General features: G+C 37.3%; 1 protein-coding gene across 3 annotated transcripts in view; it reads left to right on the top strand.

Moving 5' to 3' along the window:
• Positions 1 to 19633, top strand: part of LOC143209048 (opioid-binding protein/cell adhesion molecule homolog) — a 210048-nt gene that overhangs the window by 169500 nt on the left and 20915 nt on the right. For all 3 annotated transcript variants that reach the window (XR_013009033.1, XM_076424203.1, XM_076424202.1), the window contains exons 5-7: positions 5642 to 5770; positions 5884 to 6024; positions 18182 to 18331. Coding sequence is in view for 2 of the 3 variants with exons in the window: in XM_076424203.1 (XP_076280318.1) it covers positions 5642 to 5770; positions 5884 to 6024; positions 18182 to 18331 (420 nt within the window). In the remaining variant the exon portion in view is untranslated. The remainder of the gene's footprint in view (positions 1 to 5641; positions 5771 to 5883; positions 6025 to 18181; positions 18332 to 19633) is intronic.

Raw genomic sequence — 19633 nt, 5'->3', positions numbered from 1 at the left:
TGTAAATCAAAGACCTTTCACGTTCTAACATTATTTACAGGTTGATACCAAACACAGGCAACGATATGCATGCGCCGAATCCGAATCCGAATTCAAAGGCCTGTACATTTCGTCTGTACAATAATTATTCGACTGAAATCGGCGGGCTCTTATGGGGAAACTCAAAAGTATGTATGTAGTGCAAAGAGAGCATGGATTCCGGAACAAATCTAATGTTATTGCTCCTTTTAAAGGGAATTATTATTTCTTCGAATTCCGCGTTTATTCTCCTAAAATAAGATGGACCTAATGGTAAATTCGATATATCGGAAAAACGGTGAATATCGATTCGTAATATCACTTCTCTCTTTCGAAATGAAACGAAGAAATCATTATTTTTTTCAATCTCACCGCTATTTTCCTGAAACAAGAGCGCCCTTAATGCTAAATTCGATATATTGGGAAAGAATGAATATTGATTCTTAATATCACTTTTGTTTTTGCACGAAATGAAGAAATTACTCTTTCTTCCAACTTTATTTATACATACACAACGTTATCATTAGGCCGCGGATATTTGTGCACTTTTTACGTGTCTTGTGCATTAATACACCTTCTGAAGATTAAAAATACGGTGGAAATTAATGAAACTCTATTCAAATTTTAATCCAGCCGTTTTAGATAAACACATGACATTTTTATCTGGTTGGGCCGTTCGAGAAATTAATTTAATGTGGGTAATTTATTTCGTTACAGTAAAATGCAAAATCTGGAATTTCTGTAATTTATATGCACAGCGGCTCGATAATTAAACCGCTATAATTTCGTAAAAACAGATCGTACAGCAGTAAACTTGGGCTCATTTTTTAAAGCTTGAAACTTCCACTTGTATGGATGGAAGATGCATGGAAAATATATTTGGACATATTCTCATTTTCCTACATACAACAACGTCTAAGAACAAAATTTTCGAAAAAAAATGAACAATGCATCGCGAAATTAGAATCTTGAAAATGAGTCCGAGTTGATTAACGCGCGATCCCATTTTGCAAAATGATAGCGGCTCGGATGTCGGCGATTTTCTAAAAATCGGGATCGTTTGGGGCCGCCGTATGAAAAACGATATCTCGTGAGCGATAGTCAATTTAATGCAAATGCGCTATCAATGTTTACAATCCCGCGGGAGCTATTTAAACTAAGCGGTCGCTTTAAATATCTCAAAGTCGAGGCAGACTCGAAAACGCGCGACAGAGATGGCGCATCCGGTAATTGATGGCCCACGGGGTTTTGCAGGTAATTAATTAAAGAGGAAATACGATTTGTATTGAATGGTTTGGCCAGTGGTTTGGAGGTTATCTCCCGTGAAAGTGATTACAGGTAGAGTCGACAGAGACTTCAATAACATAAATTGCTTTGTGCACAGATTAAGCGCGTAGGTAGAATGTCAGAGCCCAACGAATCGAAAATTAAACCAGGACTGACCGCTGTAACCGCCTTTTAGTTTTCCACCGCAAGATTTACGTTCGCTCTGTGTGTCCCTCTGCTCTACTGGTGTGGTTACCACTGTAGTCTCTATCAGCACTGGAAATGCAAGTTGAAAGCGTCCAATGGACATTCCAACTTTCTTGTTGTCCCGTCATCGTGTTACTCTAGCATTGTTGCTTCAGAACATAACGAACCCAACCACTTTGCTCTTTTTATTTTTCATTGTCCTTTTGACATTTAGATTTATCATTTTGTTACTCTATAGTCTTCTTCTCACTGGCTACCCTCCATTGCAAGCGTCCCTGTAGCTTTTTAATGCGATCTTTGCAAATCCATAAACGTATAAAATCCGCAGTCTAGTTAGAAGTCGTCGTGTCTCGTTAATTTGCTTTCTGTTTTAATACGGCCGCGAGGAAGACGTATGAATGGATTTATTACAGGAACAGGGGGGACGAATGTTAAAATTGTAAATCTGTAAATCGTTAGCGACTCGCTTCCACGCGAGCTGTATGTTATTTGATTCAGACGACGCGCGAAATGGTATCAACCTTGTGCCATCTTTTGAATGGGCCGCGAGTTTTTCCAAGTCAAGAATAACATAGAGCGTCGTGAGTTTCAATGCTGAGGAAAACCTTGAAATGCTTTTAATTTATGAAGAGTGCTAGGCGTTCAAATGCCCCGGCGAAACTGTACGTGCAAAGATTTGCAAATAAAAATCATTCCTCCGGTTGCACCTTTGATCGATCGACTCTACTCTGAGAGACCGCTAGTTCCAATCAAGGGGAGTGAAAGCGTCGAGAAATTAATCAACCGAACGAAACGGTTCATTTTTTACACTCAGTATGGTCCGCAAATGACTATCTGTTAAATGATTCGAGAAACTGGAATACTTTAGTGTATCTATTTGAAATGGATTTACTAGATTTTCTTTTAGCATTGATACTTAGATACTGATTTTATGTTTGTATTAGATTTTCACAGTGAGACATTGAGTATTGGGTTGATAAAAATCTTCATTCTATGAACTATCAATCGAATTATTCAATTTACAAGGTATCTCGTGACGAAACAAATATTTATTCAATCTTTTCGTCTAAAAAAATACAAACGAGTGTCGCTTTTACTATCGCCGAAGCAATATGGCAACTAGCTGCTGCCATTGCGCTCAATCACCGAGTATTTGCAAACACTTGTCGTCCTCAAACCCATTTTCACATGGTTTGCACATTTGCATACGTTGCTTTCTTTAACCTCTTGTAGACACACTATTTTCAAGGGATGAAAAATGAGTTTTTCATTGTTGGAGGTTGAGAAATATTAAAGCAGTGTGTTATAGAAACTTTATGAATTAACAACGTACAGAAATGTTTAAAAAATTGTTAAACACAAAGATTAACAATAATGAAATGCACATTCGTTTTATTTCATTTTAATTATAGAGAGTGAGCATTAGTAATAATTAATAAGCATTTAATATACTTTCTGATACACAATACCGTATAAAACCATTGGGGAATATTTAATGAAAAATCATTAAATCGATCGAAACGTTTGGCGGATCATCGGTTATCACAAGGTTCGAACGTTTCGATCGTCATTTTTACGTGAGGCTGATCATTCAGGTTTAATGGGTTTGCGGGTCACTTCTCTGTAGCCTCGTGTATCAGTCTACCAAATTTCATCGAGCTGTGAATGCCCCAATGTTTGCTATGAGCAATTTAGTGGAAGAATGATTGTGCTTCCAAGGGGTACATGAAGCATGAAAGGTTGAGAGCCACTGAATTCGATATTCATAGAAAATGAACATCGCTAATATGTAGGTTATTCTTTGATACGAAATACATATGAAAATACATTAAATATTAATGGACCACTGTTTCTATTGTATCTTTCTATGTACATTGAGCTTCCAGGGCTCCCAAAGGGTGCATCCAGCGTGGTAACGAGGACAAATTTTTCGAAAATTAGTAGGTCTCTTAAACATCTAACATCATTATTCAAATTTCGAGACTGTACCCCCCTCTCGAAAGGAGGTGTAACTTCGACCGACCCTTGTACATTTGGGAATCGCACAAGACGATGCACAAACACGCAATCCGCGTTTTTCGGAGGATCGGTATAGTCGTAACCGTCGCAGGAGGATATAATCACGTGTCCCCCGGTCGAAGCAAGAAACGCGTGTCCAGCGTTGCGTCTGCAACACAATTCCCCCGCAGCTATGTGGGAACGGGGGCAGAGCATTGAATACCCACTCGGATTAAATGGATTAACAAAAACCGGGGATTATTCGCAGTATCGATGGTGCGGAAGCAGACCCTCCCGCTGATCAGTTAATATTAATTTCGGACAGGCTATAACGAGCTTTTTGCCAAGGCTAAATCAACACCGGCCCGCTTCGCGAGTAATTATTATTCCGCCGAAACGGAAGCAGCGAAACCTGTGTCCGATTTATGACTCGCACGGATAAATATGTTCTCAGTGAATCGCCGCCGCGCGAAAGTTGATCCCCGATCGATCCGTTTGCGAATTTTCCAACGGAAACGGCACAATTTCGGCGCGAAAGACTATCGGCCGATCGAGCGATACTACTCGCGCGTGTATCCACACGCGATGCAACGTTCACGTAATTAAATGAGGCTTCGCTGATATCAATAACTGCACCCCCGTAGCAATACCTTCAAACATTTAATTACGTAATAAATTCATGTGTTTAACCTTTAATTGCTTACGTTATCAAACTTCTTGTTAATTTACTCGGCTTACGCGCGAATAATGAACGGTTTATGTAACGAGGAATATTATGTTGATGTTATAGTTAAGCATTACTAATTCTCTGAGAAGTCATATACTTTGTTATCCTTGTTGGGACTTCGTTTAAGATATTCATTCGTAGCATTCACTTTTTAGATCGACTATTTTATACAAATTTATACGGAAACCCGGCGATGGCTTAAGAATTCTCAGCCAACAAAGTTTTATCGAGGGTGGATAATATCCACTGGATACATTGATCTTGCTCAACATTCTAAAATATAATAGCGCATAAAACCAGCTTATCTTTCTGCTAGCTGTGTTTTTCATCTTGGAATTATTAACCCTCATACTCTGCCTGCGTAATGGACATTTTAATATCCTCCAACTTACGTTAAATTAACCCTTTATGCCCTGAGGCCACTTCGAGGAACCATAAATGTACTTCAATTTTTCTTTTCAGACTTAATTGAATTGAACGTACGGTGCTAAGTATTTAGGTAATAGAAAGTAAAGATAGTCCGATATTAAACATAAACCATTAACAGTAAATTACTGTTAATAACCACTGTCGGATCTCAACATAAAAGTCTGCTCTATCGGGTGATATAGTTCAATTTTCCGCTGGACCCTTATTTTTTGAGATAAATTCAAAAATATCCTCAAAAATTGGTGCAAAGTGGTGTCTCTCCGTCTTTAATGATTGTTTAAACATGTTTAAACATTCGTAATGTATCAAGATTGGATATCACTGTATTCGGGAGAGTCTACAGAATCTTTTGCTGCAAAGAACAATTCAATATCTTTTATAATAACATCACAATATTTCTTTCAAGTTGAAAAATACGTTTTTTTTCAAAATCATGTTTCTCAAAAACTGTTCATCTGTGATAGGAGAAAAATTAAGGGCAGATTCGGAATCAGCGCAAAAGACTCTATAAGAACCAACCAACAGTAATTGCGGAACAAAGTTGGTGTTGGACAGTGTAATTAAATCGCTATTCTTCTTCACCATGTTTTACCGTTTTGACGCACCGGTTTTTCATGTAAACTGATATAACTCCTAAGACACAACGTAAATAATAGCAGTTACTTCGTACGTTACTAAACAGAGGATACTCTATAGAGATCTATATGTATACAAAATCTTTGTACACATCATTGGTATTGAGAAATATAGGGAAATTTAGAGGTGTCTGATCGTTTTGTCGCGGAGTGTAGTAGAAATAATTTCTATAATAAAATAATTTCGATAATGGTATGGTATGGACATGATATTTGGTCCCCTCAGGGTTTCAAATTCATTTACCAATCCTCTTCCTTTTTCCACTCTCACCATCGCCTTTTCAGCGGGACCTACTGTTTATGGTGGGTTCCGAACCACCTAAATAATTTCGATAAGTAGAATCCAATTTTCTTGTTGCAGTGAAGAGCATAGAGGGATCAGTCTTCAACATCACGAAAGTCAACCGATCGCAGATGGGTGCATATTTCTGTATTGCATCGAATGGCGTGCCACCCACTGTCAGTAAAAGAATAATGCTTATAGTACAATGTAAGTATCTTTGAACAACCATTTGATTTCGTTCGACTCCTTTCCCTTGCAACTAACACAGATCATTTTTATTTTATACGCTAATCTAAGACGGAAATAATTTATTGTTACAGTTGCTCCGGAGATCGCGAGACATAATAATACAGTGGGAGCACAGGAGGGGCAGAGGATGACTTTGCAATGCAATTTAGAGGCGTTCCCAATGCCTATCAACTATTGGACGAAATCACCACACGATGACGTTATCACAGATGGTATGTGAAATGCAATATACTGTCACCATTACCATAAACCTGTGTAGACTTTTTCCACCAGTTCCCGTGCAAAATTTATTTCGAGCAGATACTTCTGCGCTGTAAACCTTTCTCCTGAAAAATGTAAGGTTTGTGGTGATGCAGGGAACTGGTGGAACACTCTGTACATCCCGAAAGTTTGTTAAAAAAGTTATCAGACAAACTCCCGCTGCATTTTAATAATAGTGCATTAGAATTTTCTCGAATGCATTTTTGAAATCCGGCTTAAACGAGCAACGCAGATTTAAATTAACTCTCAGCGATATGGAAAAAATGCTCCTTAGTATGCACAGCTCCTGCTAAACATAATTGTATTAAAACTATTTTAACCTTTATATATGTTGCATATTTTTATAATTTATTTCGTTCAATTAAAATGTTTCACAGTCATTTCCTTTTTCAATTTGAAGACAACAAAAAGAAGTCAATTAATAGACTAATATTTCGCTGCTGCTGCAAAATATTGCGAAATTTATTAGTGGAATAGGTATAAATAATTAGATTGTTAATTAAATTCGTCAAATTTATTGTGCCGAATGAAATTGCTGAATGCAGTTACAAGAAGATTGTTCATATAAGTACAAATTAAAGTTAAATAACACGGTTTCCCTTATCAGCTGAGAAATTAACGATAACACGTTCGTTGAATGCAACGCTGGATGAGGTTTCGAAAATGCATTAACCCTGCAATGAATTCCATTAAGGCGATATCGCGAATACTGAATGCATCAGGATAATTAATTCAAGGATAGGAAGAAATCATATAACATGATCTTGGGGCGGATGATTAACGATTTTTGCATACGCGTATACATGTATTCTCTAAACAAAATGCACTCGCGTCACGTGAAACCCAATGATTCATCAAATGACCTGGGAGAGAGGTAAAATACTTCACTTCGAAATTTATGTATAACGTGCAGCTACAAAAATTGCGAAGAAATTATTAATCTTACCCAATATTAAAATTAATTGTTCGTAGAACTACAACGAAATATTTTCCAATAACTCTCATTATCGAAAACTTTCCATTTATCTCTTCATTCTTAACAAACAATTTCTTCAAATAGATGTGTAGGCACAAAATACACAATGTTATAATAAAAGAGAATTGCTCCAACAATTTCGTATAACTTGAATCACATTTTATAAGAATTAATTATCAAAAAACACAACGAATTATTTTCTCTCGTGGAGGAACACGACAACGAAGTAAAAATTAATACTTCATAAAACTACGTAACAGAACAGAATCAAGTAATAGTAATGGAATCGTAATAGAATCAAGAGAAATTCTTTCAGCTAAGAATTAAAATGTTTTCGATGAATATTTCTAGATTAGTGCATTCAATTTACTCGTAACGTTCGCCTATAAACGGCATTAAAAAAGAAAATTGTAAACTTTGCTGGTTTAACTGTGTGGTCCGAGTCGCTCCTGCTTTTCTTTTTAAAGGGCATGCATTCCTTCATTAATTTCGTTTCGCAAAAGTAATATTAAGCTGCTGTGTCTAGCGTGCGGAGCTTGCAACTTTCAGAGCTGTGTGTCTCATAAATAGCCTGCGAGTTTTCGTGGAAAGTGGAATTGTCTTGACGCAATTTGCAAAGACTGGTTACACAGAAGCTCGTTGTCTCGTTGTCAGCGATTTTCTGCCGTTAAAGTACTAGTGCAATCGACATTACTTAACTGCGAATTTAATCCATTTATGACGAAATTGTGTGGGTGTTATTTGAAACAGTAAAACATTTAAAAGATTTTACGAACACCAATATTATTATTCATCGTACCAAGCTGATTCAACGAAGAAAAACATTTTTATTTATCTCTTTGTAATTGTTGGAAATATGCCTTATATGTTGATGAGATTGTTGCGCCCTCATCATAGTTCTCGGTCGCCTGATTGGTGCCGTTCGAGTGGACGCGTGTGCGGCACCGCGCATTTTTCTTTTCAATATACAAGGAGGGCCGGAAATCGTAGTGCAACTGAACGGAGAATGATTCTACATGTAAAAATAAATCGATAAAAAAGGAAGAACATTTCTTCGTTTGGCAGCTCGTTTTCGGGAAAATCGAGTTTATAGTTCCGCCAGGTTCGCGTGCTTTAGTAGATGCACAAAGTAGAATTGGTTGATTATGGCCAGACGCGTCGGACGATTCCTATGCAACAGCCCCACCTGTATTCGTTGCATTTTCAAACTTGATTTTCTCGAAAATAAAGCTTCGGATGAAAACTCTTTTACAGTAAGGAGCATAACTGATTCCACACACTTTAAATAAGAACAACTTTTTTATGAATGGACCAAACGACTTCAATTTCTCTGTAAGGCTAGAAGAATTAGTTTAGTAAATGATGTGTAAAAAATATGTTGAAAAATGCATTTGGACGGAATTGTGAAAAACAATAGTAAAAATTGATTTTTACAACTCTTTTAGCTGGGCCAATAACGAAAATTCGAAAGATGTATCTGGTCAACTGGTATAAATTATATACGCACTGAAAATTTTTCATTGAAATTAGTTAATTGGTTTGCAAATTATAAACGATCAAAAGTGGTAATTTGTAGTGTACCATGAAGTGGCAAGTTTTACCATAGCCTTATATAAAAGTCTGCGGTGTAATTACAAGGCATAACTGAACGACGTCTGTGTACTGTTTAGAACTAAATAGCGACGCATTAGTAAAATTGTAGTTAAAAACTCAATTAAAAGTCGAAATCGAAGAAGACGCGGATGTTACTCGGGAGAACAGAAAATTGGTAAGCAGTGCTGCCAAACTTTTCCGCTGCAGCTTCCGAAGTTCCAGAAATTCCTGTCGGATGCTGGTAAAATAGTCAGCATTCAAAATCAAATCGGATTGCTTGCTGAAGAATAATTGTTTTACCTAGAAATCCCCAAGGCTAATAAAGAACGCATTATGCTAATTCGTTTCATCCTAGAAACAACTAGAAACAGTTTGAAAGAACATTACTTCAGTACTATTAGCGACCAATGAATTTTAGGAGAAATTATTATATTTTTAAATGTTTGCACTGGAAAATATGAAAATTTGTAACTCAGTGTACCACGCCTTCATAAATTTGTTGTTCATTTACAAACGATCGAAATTTAAATTTATACATTTACGCATAATTTGGATTTCTTTTCTTATGAAGTGTTGTTATTCAGCAATTCCGAGTATTTCCTTTTCCGATTTATGCATTTCTCTTGCGAATAGCTCACCCCATAAAACTTATCTCTTGATTTTATTCATCGTCCAGTGAAGAGGGAAGATGGAAAAAGCAGTGACTTTGTCGATCATGCTTGATTTCGCCCTCTCATGCTGTACTCAGCATCTAGATAGAAATTTTACAGTTGCGCAGGTGATTTATAACAGTTCAGTGACATCAGTTAAACCTGCATGCATCCACCACAGCTTTTGCAAAATTCTAGGTAATACATTTTATAAGGTGTAGACAGATACGTATCCATAAATCTTAGGACGTTTAAGGAAGACGAAAAATTGTTGAAAAATGGTACCCAAGTTCTATCGAATTAATCTCGAGAGATTGTTAGAAATTCTATCCAAATTTTCATTTCTACGTGATCAAATTTTAGGAAAATTAACAAATCGTGAAAAGTAAAAGATGTACCGATGCTCTCGGCGAACTGGTTCGATCTAATTTTACATCAAAGCAATTTTGCAAATCGAATTAAATTTTCGACGTTTCGATCTATGTTTAGATCATTTTCGAGAAAAATAATAACTGCGTCTGTGAATTATTAAACAGAAAAATATTATATTACCATCAGTAAATTAAACATTGAATGTCAAAATTGTGTACTTTGTTACTCATTTGCTTAATGAAATTATTTTAACTAATTTCGAACAGTAGAACACGTGCCGTTACACAAGCTACTGAGACAAACGTAAAACCAATTGAAATTTGAATTGTGAAAAGTGCTCGAATTTTGTACCGAATGTGAAATTCGATGAGTAGTCGAAATCGCAATATCCACTTCTACGTAAGTAAATGTCCTTTTTCGGTAAAAGAATGGTATCCACACCAGCGTAAATTGCATTGTGTATGCCGAGACGGAGTGGATTGAATAAAATCAAGTAAAACTCCGTCGATTCGCACCACAAGACTCGCACACACACGTATACGTATAAAGCGTACTTTCGCATGTGCGCGTTTGTAATGGACGTGTTCCTGGACTGCTAATTCAGTGAAGAGCGATTGAACCGTACTGGGTAGTGTAGTTAAAGCTGTTTTATTAACGAGCGTACGCACTGTACACGGCACATATGTACATACTGTACATTACCGGAATGGTCTAACAACGTCGCATTCGTATATCTACACGAAAATGCATGGAGCCATAATTACTTCGAATGAGACTTTGGCGCTACACTTTTCAAGGATTATTTACGGAACAATTCAGCGTCCCGTGCGTGCAAGTAACAATGGACATCAATTTACGTAACACGGTTAAGCAGGGCTTTGATAATCAACGCGGCAAAAATAATGATCCCGGAATTATTCAGAACTCCCAATATTCTACAACTCTTTTCCGTCGACCGGAGTCAAAAGGTTACGCATTTATTCGGTTTTTCCTTGCCAGAGACAACTATAATTTCCCAACTTTTATCGCTCGCTGTGCAGAGGTAAAAATTGGCCAAAATTCATTTCACCGAGCCCGACATAAAAGACTACGATAATCGCATCAACTACAATTGGTTGTTATCAAACTCTTTAACACGTTTAATTTATGTAACAAACTGCTCGATTATTTGTAGATTGCGGAGTTTTATGCAAAATAAAAGTTGTCTGCATTCATTGCAATGTGCAGGAGGTTCATAGACATCTATTTCTATTTATTTTTGTCCGCAGTCTAATTATTATTAGTAAGTAGGGTTGCCAGAAATGTTTTATCCAAATATAGAAGAAGTAGTGAAAACTGTAATTATGTATATATGAGGTAGGTTCAAAATATAGGAGTTCAAGTAAAAGAGGTACACAACACATTTTACACTTTTTTATTCAAACAAAGATGTTTGAAAATGATATGCTATTCAAATATGATATAGGAGATCAAGTTCAAATATAGAAGACTCATATCAAATATAGAAGATCTGGGAACCCTATTAGTAAGGCTTTGTTAATGTCTATTCTTGAATGCTACATTTCTGTGGTACAGAGAGAGGTGCTACGCTCAGTTTGTGGCAAAGTGTAGATTCGGATAGAAAGTTAACCCGAACGGTGGCAAAGGGGAATCTGATCCGATTTAAAGATTCTTCTACACGCCTCACATTCTACGGTAGTCAAGCCACACATTCCCGCAATATCGCTGTAACAACTTGTTAACCGGTTGAACGTCCCGTCGTCGGTCACCGATGCCTGATACTAACTTCGTATTCAGGTCGCATCGGTCACCGTTGACCCACGCTGGCAAACATACTAAATTGCGATTTATTGCCCGTCGCGCAAACAAGGAGAAAAGTCGCTTTGTTTAACCCTTAATTGTCGAGCTGACCCAGTCGTTTTACCTCGCAGTCTAGAATTATCATATTTCCATTGCAATGAACCGAACCTATCTGTTAAACTAATTTATGGCACTCACTAAACTAGGACCTAATCTTTATCGCAGCGTCCTTTTACTTGCAAAGGCTGTTCCAAAGGTGGTCCTAGGAACTAATAAATAAGAATTTTAATACTAGACTGTATCAAGAAACAAGTGACACTAAAAAGACCTCTAAAATAATTTATTACATATTACACAGAATTAAAAAAATTAAACCGGCTTTGAAAAAACGCACTAACAAAATGCACTAAAAAGTATGAAATAATTTCCATTTAATTTATGTGAATACACACGAACTCAAATACAATACAATCTTTTCGGAGGCGGCGCAAAAATTAAAAATTTTGCTGATTATGATTTCATTGGAATATGATGGACTTGGAAATCAATAGGTGGGAAAAGAAGATACATTAATACGTGTTTTCGTAATTTCCAGTGTCGAAAATTTTCAATTTTGCACCGCCTGCGAAAAGATTGCATTGTATTTAAGTTCGTGTGTATATTCACATAAATTAAATGGAAATTATTTCATACTTTTTAGTGCGTTTTTTCGAAGTCGGTTTAATTCCTTTTTATAAAATTTTGTTATTTTCCACTTTTTAGTGGAACGAGCAGAATTTGTAGAACACCGTAGGATGATTTTTCGGTCTTATTGGTTATTTGCAATAAAAACCGCAAAGAATGAAAAAATGCAAAATTTTTTTTCACGGAACCACCCCGGGGACATACTCTACAATCTACAAGATGCAAAAGATTTTATTCCGATTGGTCCATCCATCTCGGCGTAATCGGTGAACATACATAGAAAAAAAAGTCTCCTTTTTCGAAGTCGGTTAAAAATTATTAATCCTTTTCTGCATTGAGAACGAGTCTACTATACCAGACTTGAAGATTTAAAGAAAATGACTCCAACAGTGCATTATAAGGAAACGATACAGCTTCGTTACCAACAAATCCAATGGTCGAAGTTCGAGAAGAACTTTCGGCGAGAATTTCAAACAGAAAAATCCTGTCTGAGGTATGAAGTCATATTTCCCGAAAGTTTGCGATTTCATTTCGGTTTTACCGCGATATGCAATTCCACGATCGTGATGCTTCTTCCGACCATTTGTCGGCAGCTTAATATCTGTTATTCCTTTCGCAAATCGTGAAAGTAGTACGGAAATCCACGTGATCCATCTGGATTAAACCTGTTTTCATCCGTAAAAATAACTTTTCATATTTAGAACGCGTCTTTATAGAATGCGGCTGATGATAACAACAATTGCTGCAATTATTGCGATTAATTATTTCGCAATTACAGTAGAACCTCGTTTATACGCCGCAGTTAATTCCGCACCTCGTATATACCTTAACCGAGGCTTTTCTTCTGATTTTGTTAAATTTGCATTAATAAGTTTTGCTTTGTCAACGTACTGTGCTGGACTCGCTGGAAGTCCTGAATTCTAATTTTAATTAAAATTTTAATCCCACGTTTTATTAAAGTTTGATTCGTTGTATAAATTCAATAGAGGAGAGCTATTTTAGTACATTCGAGTAATGTAAAAATAATTCTAAATTAAATTAGAAGCGTTTATTCGTGATAACAGACAATAACGAACTATAAATAAACCAAAGTATAACGTTGCACGTGAAATGTTGGTATCAGCGCGAACATTCGAACCGAATGTATAAACGTCATCTGGCGATCATGAAATTTACGTTCATTTACCGAGAAGCAAACTATATCCCGTGAAAACTCGGCCACGCGGTCCGTATTGTCACTGCCATTAAAACTGTCGATGCAATCACGAATTTGAAATTCAGCATATACTATGGGCTTCGTATACATATAAAACGACTCGTCGATAAATCGCGCAAAACTTCTAGGTTACACTGTCGGGAATCGATCTGTATGTACATGTATACAGAAATTCCGTGTAATTCCACGTTACGCGATCCGAAATTATCTATGCCGCGAGATCACGTGGGAAATATTGCATTAAGCTGACATAGAAAAATACAGGCGAGCACGGGTAACGAACCAATTTTCGCGATTGAATTTCTGCTTGATGGCCGTGCAAATATTTAATGTTCGACCATCGAATCGCATCAATGCTAAAAAGTTCGCGTGTACACGGCTCGCGTTACTTCGAATGACTTCGATCGCATCGCTCGTATGCACATTGCACATCCAAAATAATATTGGCCGAAATTGTTTCTGCTTGCTTCGTCATTAAACCAGACATGAATTAATAACAGGTGTGAATTGTAGAAGCTAACGACAGAGTCAGCAGCATTTGTTTATTATATGCAGTTGCATTTTACCGATACTTGGATGCATTGTTAAACGTGAGAAGGCGTGAAATATTTTTGAGAATGTAATAGAGTCCCGCGAATTCATTCGGAGAGATAGCAATTTTTTCAAAATTTTCTTTATCTTATGACACAGGTATGTAGTTCTTGCCGAATTTCGCGAAGATCCGCAGCAATGGTGGGACGATCGCGGCCAGTGTTCCAGATAACTGAAAAGTTGCTGTGATTTAGATTCCTGTTCTTTATTTCCAGGCGTTTTTCTCGGCGGCTGATTACGTTCTCGTTTACCCGAGCAAAGTTCCGACCTTAGATTTTTATTGGATAGCCGGCAAATATTCCGCGGACAATGCGAAAGGAAAGTAACGCGTATTTAAGCGACCTCTGCAGGAGGGTGGTGTGCCTCAAGCTACTTACCCATGCCATTACTGTCCTTTCACCCCTTTCGCCCGCCGCGTTTCACCCCCCTGAAGCTCGCTATGGCACATCGCGATATCCTTACCTCTGGTCCGTAGCCTGCATCACAACGACTCCGCACCCTCCTCGACCGTTTCAAACCAGACGTTTTCTGGGTTCGTCGGGGGCCATCTGTACAACTTTAATGACTCGTGATTGTCATGACTTCTGCTCCACGCGCGTGGCTCTTTTCGCTCGGTAACGTGCGGTTCGCCGAGGGAAAACGGTGTCCGCTCCGTTATTAATTCGCCGGAGGAAACTTGAAGCCCCGTCGAATCCCTTCCGAACGGATGCACTTAGGCTCGTACAACACTGCACGATGCAACGTGCACTCCTCGTTACACCATCGCTGAACAGCTTCTTATTTTGGTCAGGCGAAGTCGGGCCCAACGCCATTATAGTTTCCTGGTTTTCTATTTTCAAAAACTCATTTGTTTTTGAAGCGAAAACTTCTGTATCCGTCACGCTCTTAGGTGAAACGCTATTCGGGTAAACTCGGGGCAGGCGAGTTTAGCCGAGCGAGCGAGAAACAAACAGGTGTGCGATCGACATAGAAGTTTCCACTTCGGTCGTGCAGTCTTATGCGCACAGTATTGGTTTTAGCACTTTCTGTAAGTACATAAGTGTTGTAGGACGACCCTCTCCACTGTAAAATAAATGTCCTGTGGTAAAAATGTGTTTTAACGAAAACGTCTTAAAATTTGTTTTAACTTTTCCGACGTACAGACAACGTCGTACGAAGTTTCTCGGTATCCCTCAAAGTCTGCCAAGTAATTTTGATCGTGTGCGGGTGTAAACAATCGTTATAAGCTGTCTAATGGAAAGGAAAAGAAAAACAACGGCGCGGCGGCGGTAACTTTCGAATTGAACGGGAGTTTTATTTCGGAAAATCTATTCAATGACTAGCGTGGTAATGCCCGGCAACGCAGTTCAACGTCGTTAAACTTTTTCATCTGCTTTTGGAACTCGAAGCTGGTGAAAGTTTTTCTACCATTTTCAACGGTCGATAGAACTACTACATAAATGCATTCCACACTCTCGCTGTTACTTCCCCTCTACTACGCCGCCGCGCCGTTGCTCCTCTCTGTTTCTATCGCGTTCACTCATACATTTCTCGGGGAAAAGTTTCTCTTTAACCGAGAAAATACTTTTCCGACTCCGCCTCGGATCATTACACTTATAAATTTCACTCTCTTCCGGGCCCCCGAGCAATCTCGAACTGTTAATTGCGAAATCTCTTTACTGCGGCTTCGCCGTGTTCGCTTCGTTCATTATTAGACTTGCGAACGTTTACGCGAATTCATATTTTTGCCGAGCAATTTACAAAAGGGAAAATGGAACGGAAAATTCTTTCGTCGGATGACGATGATCGCCCTTTCATTTCTGAGATAAACGGCCAGATACAGCGCTCTGTGCATTACTGCTCGAACGACTTTGAATATCCAGAGAACTTCACGCTGCAGAAATTGCTATAGTACGCTAGCACTTGGTTAAATGTCTGAATCACTTCTTCAAATCATTTTTTTCCCTGTTCATACAATTTTACTGAAGCTATTATTTTATTGTCCGCGTTTTGTGTATTCTTTCACATGATTTTTCAAAGAACAAGCGATTTTTAGACATCCGTCAAATTAAATAAGAGATTTAATTTGTCTGTGATCTCAACAGGGGCAACAAATGAACGTTTTATTGTTGTCGTTTGAGAATTTAAATTATTTTAACATTGCAACAAAGAAAAGCTGATTACGAGCTAATTGTCTTGGATTGGTTGCATAATTTCATATAATATGAAATGAAATCGCTCCCACTTCCTGCTGCGTATAATAACGACTGTATAGCGTGATCCACTTCAATAATGGCAGTCATGGCTCCTTTTCTTTCGCTTTGCCACAGACCGTGTGGTGTAAAGTTCCCTCGTCCTCGACAACGTACATTTCGGAACGAAAACACGAAAACGAGGTGTCTAAAAGAGGAAACAACAGTAATTGAAAGCCACGCTTAATGAAAACTAAGAGTCCTTACTCTGAATTAATTAGCACACTTGCGACGGGATTAATATCAACATTGTGAATTCAGATTAATATCACTTGCCCGGCGAAAGTTGGTCGCGAAAGTATACGTGAAAATCGCACTGATCTTCATGCTCTTGGCGAAGCTCTACTTTTATTATTACATTTATTGAGTATCAAATGAAATGAAATTAAGATCTTCTGAAAGCTACTTAAAAAGGAAAGATATTTTGATTTGACTCTTGGTTCATGCAATTGACACAGAAAACTTTTATTTTGCCCAGAGATTTACAATCTATTTGCTACAAGATTTATTGAATGTTACATAAGATTACGTTAAGGTTTTCAACGCTTTTAAAACTATTTAAAAAAGGGAACGAAATTTTTATCTGGCTCTTGTTGCTTGCAACTGACACAGAACATTTTAATTTCGCATACAGATCATTTGTTATAATGAGACTGCGGATCTTTATGCAAAATAAAAATTGTCTTCATCAATTGCAAGACATAGATGCCATATAAAACTTTCTTTCTATTTGCTATAATTTTAATATGTCGAGAATATGGACGTTCTTAAATTGTTTTAATGGTTTTACTGTTTTAAATTACATCCACCGATTTTTGTCATAAATGCATAAAATCCGCAGTCTAGTTATAATTATGATCGTGACGCGAAATCAGAAATGATGAAAGAAGTGTGTCGTCAGCGTGACAGAAACACAGCAAGCTTTTCCGCGAGAATTAATGAACAGATGATAAAAAAAACAAGAATTATAAAATCAACAGAATTGAACGATTGAAAATTTGATCGGGGATGAACGCGTAGCGAAAGAAGAAATACAGAATCTGTAAGATTTGCCGATCCAATAGACAGAGAATCCAATAATTCCCTTGGTGGATATGAATTCATGCAGGAGACCTTAATGCCTGTTTTTATGGTTGATCGAACGCAAGGTGGGAGGGCGCAGAGTTCGAACGAATCAAAATGGCATGATATTGACAAATGCGTTTCGAAATATTCTTACGTCTAGTTAAACTCGAACCATCGATTTCTGATCAATTCAAATACATCCTTTCCTATTCGATGCACTTATTTCCGTAGACGTTTCGCCACGATTAAACTGTGAAACATTGAACGAAAGTACCGATTAGTACAGGCCTGGCCAACACGCGGCCCGCCGGGCGATTTTATATTTCTATTGAAACTTTTGTTTCTCGTTGTATGTATATAAAAATATTAAGTAAATGAAACTTTGTCATTGTTATAATGCGACGTATAACAATAAAGTTTTATTCATTTTGTATTTCTATCACTTTTTTTAAAAGCATTTTTACCTAAAGTCCGGTCCGCTGTAGCGTTACGCGTCATCAAAGTGGCCCGTGAAACCATTTGGGTTGGCCAGGCCTGGATTAGTATTTCAATAAAAGCAAAGTGAGAAATCTGAAGCAGATAAGTTTGACTCGTGCATGCTATTGCTAAGTGTCTCGGAAACGAACCGAGTCGGAAGAAAGTGTCAGATGCAAAACGTTTTTAGCTTTCCACGAGAAATGATAAATTGCATGGCCAAATATCAGTATTATTACATCAGACACCTTTTTCTGGCTTCCCCTTGTCTCGCATTGCATAAAACAGCCGGCATAACGTTTTGCGCCCTTTTCACTGACTTATTCGCTGTATGCGCTGTCGCTTTAAAGTAGTAATTATTTTAGAATAAATTATGATGCCAGGCAAAAAAGAGCTTTGTCCAAAGAAAAGTAACCTCGGCTCCGTCGTAGGCTAACCTCGTTTTTCATTTTCCAGGTACAAGGTACACACAGTCGGTCTCAGACAGCACGTACAAAGTGCACATGAAACTTACAATTCTCTCCGTAGCAGAGACGGATTACGGGTTGTACAAATGCATATCAAAAAACACGCTCGGCGTAGCGAATGGCAACATTACACTTTATAGTAAGTACCTTTATCTTTCCGTTTAATATTAGGTTCAGTGCCGTCTCGATTACACCCAACAAGCTTCAAAATGGCTGGATTCAAGGCGACGCATAAGCAACACTGTTGAATTCAGCATTGTAATTGACAAACTAGCAGGGCCTGTCAAAACGGCAGATTCTAATATGCATTTCAAATTTATGATTGTTGAGATTCTAAAGATCCATCAGGAATTATTCAAGAAAATTTCTTTCGGTATAGGATAAGGTTGCTCAAGTTTAGGGTTGCCAGATCTTCTATATTTGATATGAATCCTCTATATTTGAACTTGATCTTTACGTACCTATAGGAATTTTCAAAAATCTTTGTTTGAATAAAAAAGTTTAAAATGTGCTGTGTTCCTCTTTTACTTGAACTCCTATATTTTGAGCCTATCTCGTTATACATAATTGCAGTTTTCACTACTTCTTCTATATTTGGATATAACATTTCTGGCAACCCTACTCAAGTCATACCCTAAAAGGAAAAATCGTATAAAACTTAGGATTTATCAAATAAGTAGAAATTAAATGTGTTATTCAAAGCTTGTGTTAATATCGTTGTTATTTATTATAACGAAATTAGAAAATCTATATGCTCTCTCTTTCCGGTAAAATAAACTAAATCTTGAAAAACTTACATCGGTACGACTAAAGGAACCGGTTTCCTAAGTCGTACCTAAGAATTTAATTAAGCAACAATAATAATTAAAACGTATTTTTCATTAATCCGTTTACATGACACATAGGTATTCAGTTAGTACAAACATCACATACAAATTTTTTTGTTCTTTTGTCAACTCCAGCGCATACATCGTGCACCCATGATTTGCATTTCAAGCATTGAATCATGTTTTCCTCCCGATCTTCTCCACAAATAAAACGAATCCAATCGCTTTTCTTCTTTTTAATTTTTAATGCCAAATCCTTTTTATTAATTACTACGTTTCTTTCATTTGCCGTATTTTTTATGTTTTCTTTATTCTGCGTTTACGTTATTTCGTCTGACGAGGTAGTACGACTTAGGAATCTCATATAGGTACGACTTAAGGCACAAGTTAAATTTAAAAAGTAAACATAACCTAACTGAATAAAATTAATACGATTTCGTTTCGACCAAACGATTATGTAAATTCTACTGAATTTATATTTAATAAGGAACGTAATTTTATCGATAATTTACTTGCAAGTTTAACTACCAAACATATGCAGAAAATTATAAGAAAATTGAAATAAACTTACTTGATGACAGGATTTATAATGAGGCTGGTTTATGGCAGACAAT

The sequence above is a fragment of the Lasioglossum baleicum genome, chromosome 5 (genome assembly GCF_051020765.1).
Source record: "Lasioglossum baleicum chromosome 5, iyLasBale1, whole genome shotgun sequence".
In the NCBI taxonomy this organism is placed as follows: domain Eukaryota; kingdom Metazoa; phylum Arthropoda; class Insecta; order Hymenoptera; family Halictidae; genus Lasioglossum; species Lasioglossum baleicum.
The sequence above is the reverse complement of the archived record's forward strand: the minus strand, read 5'-3'. Positions and strand labels throughout refer to the sequence as shown.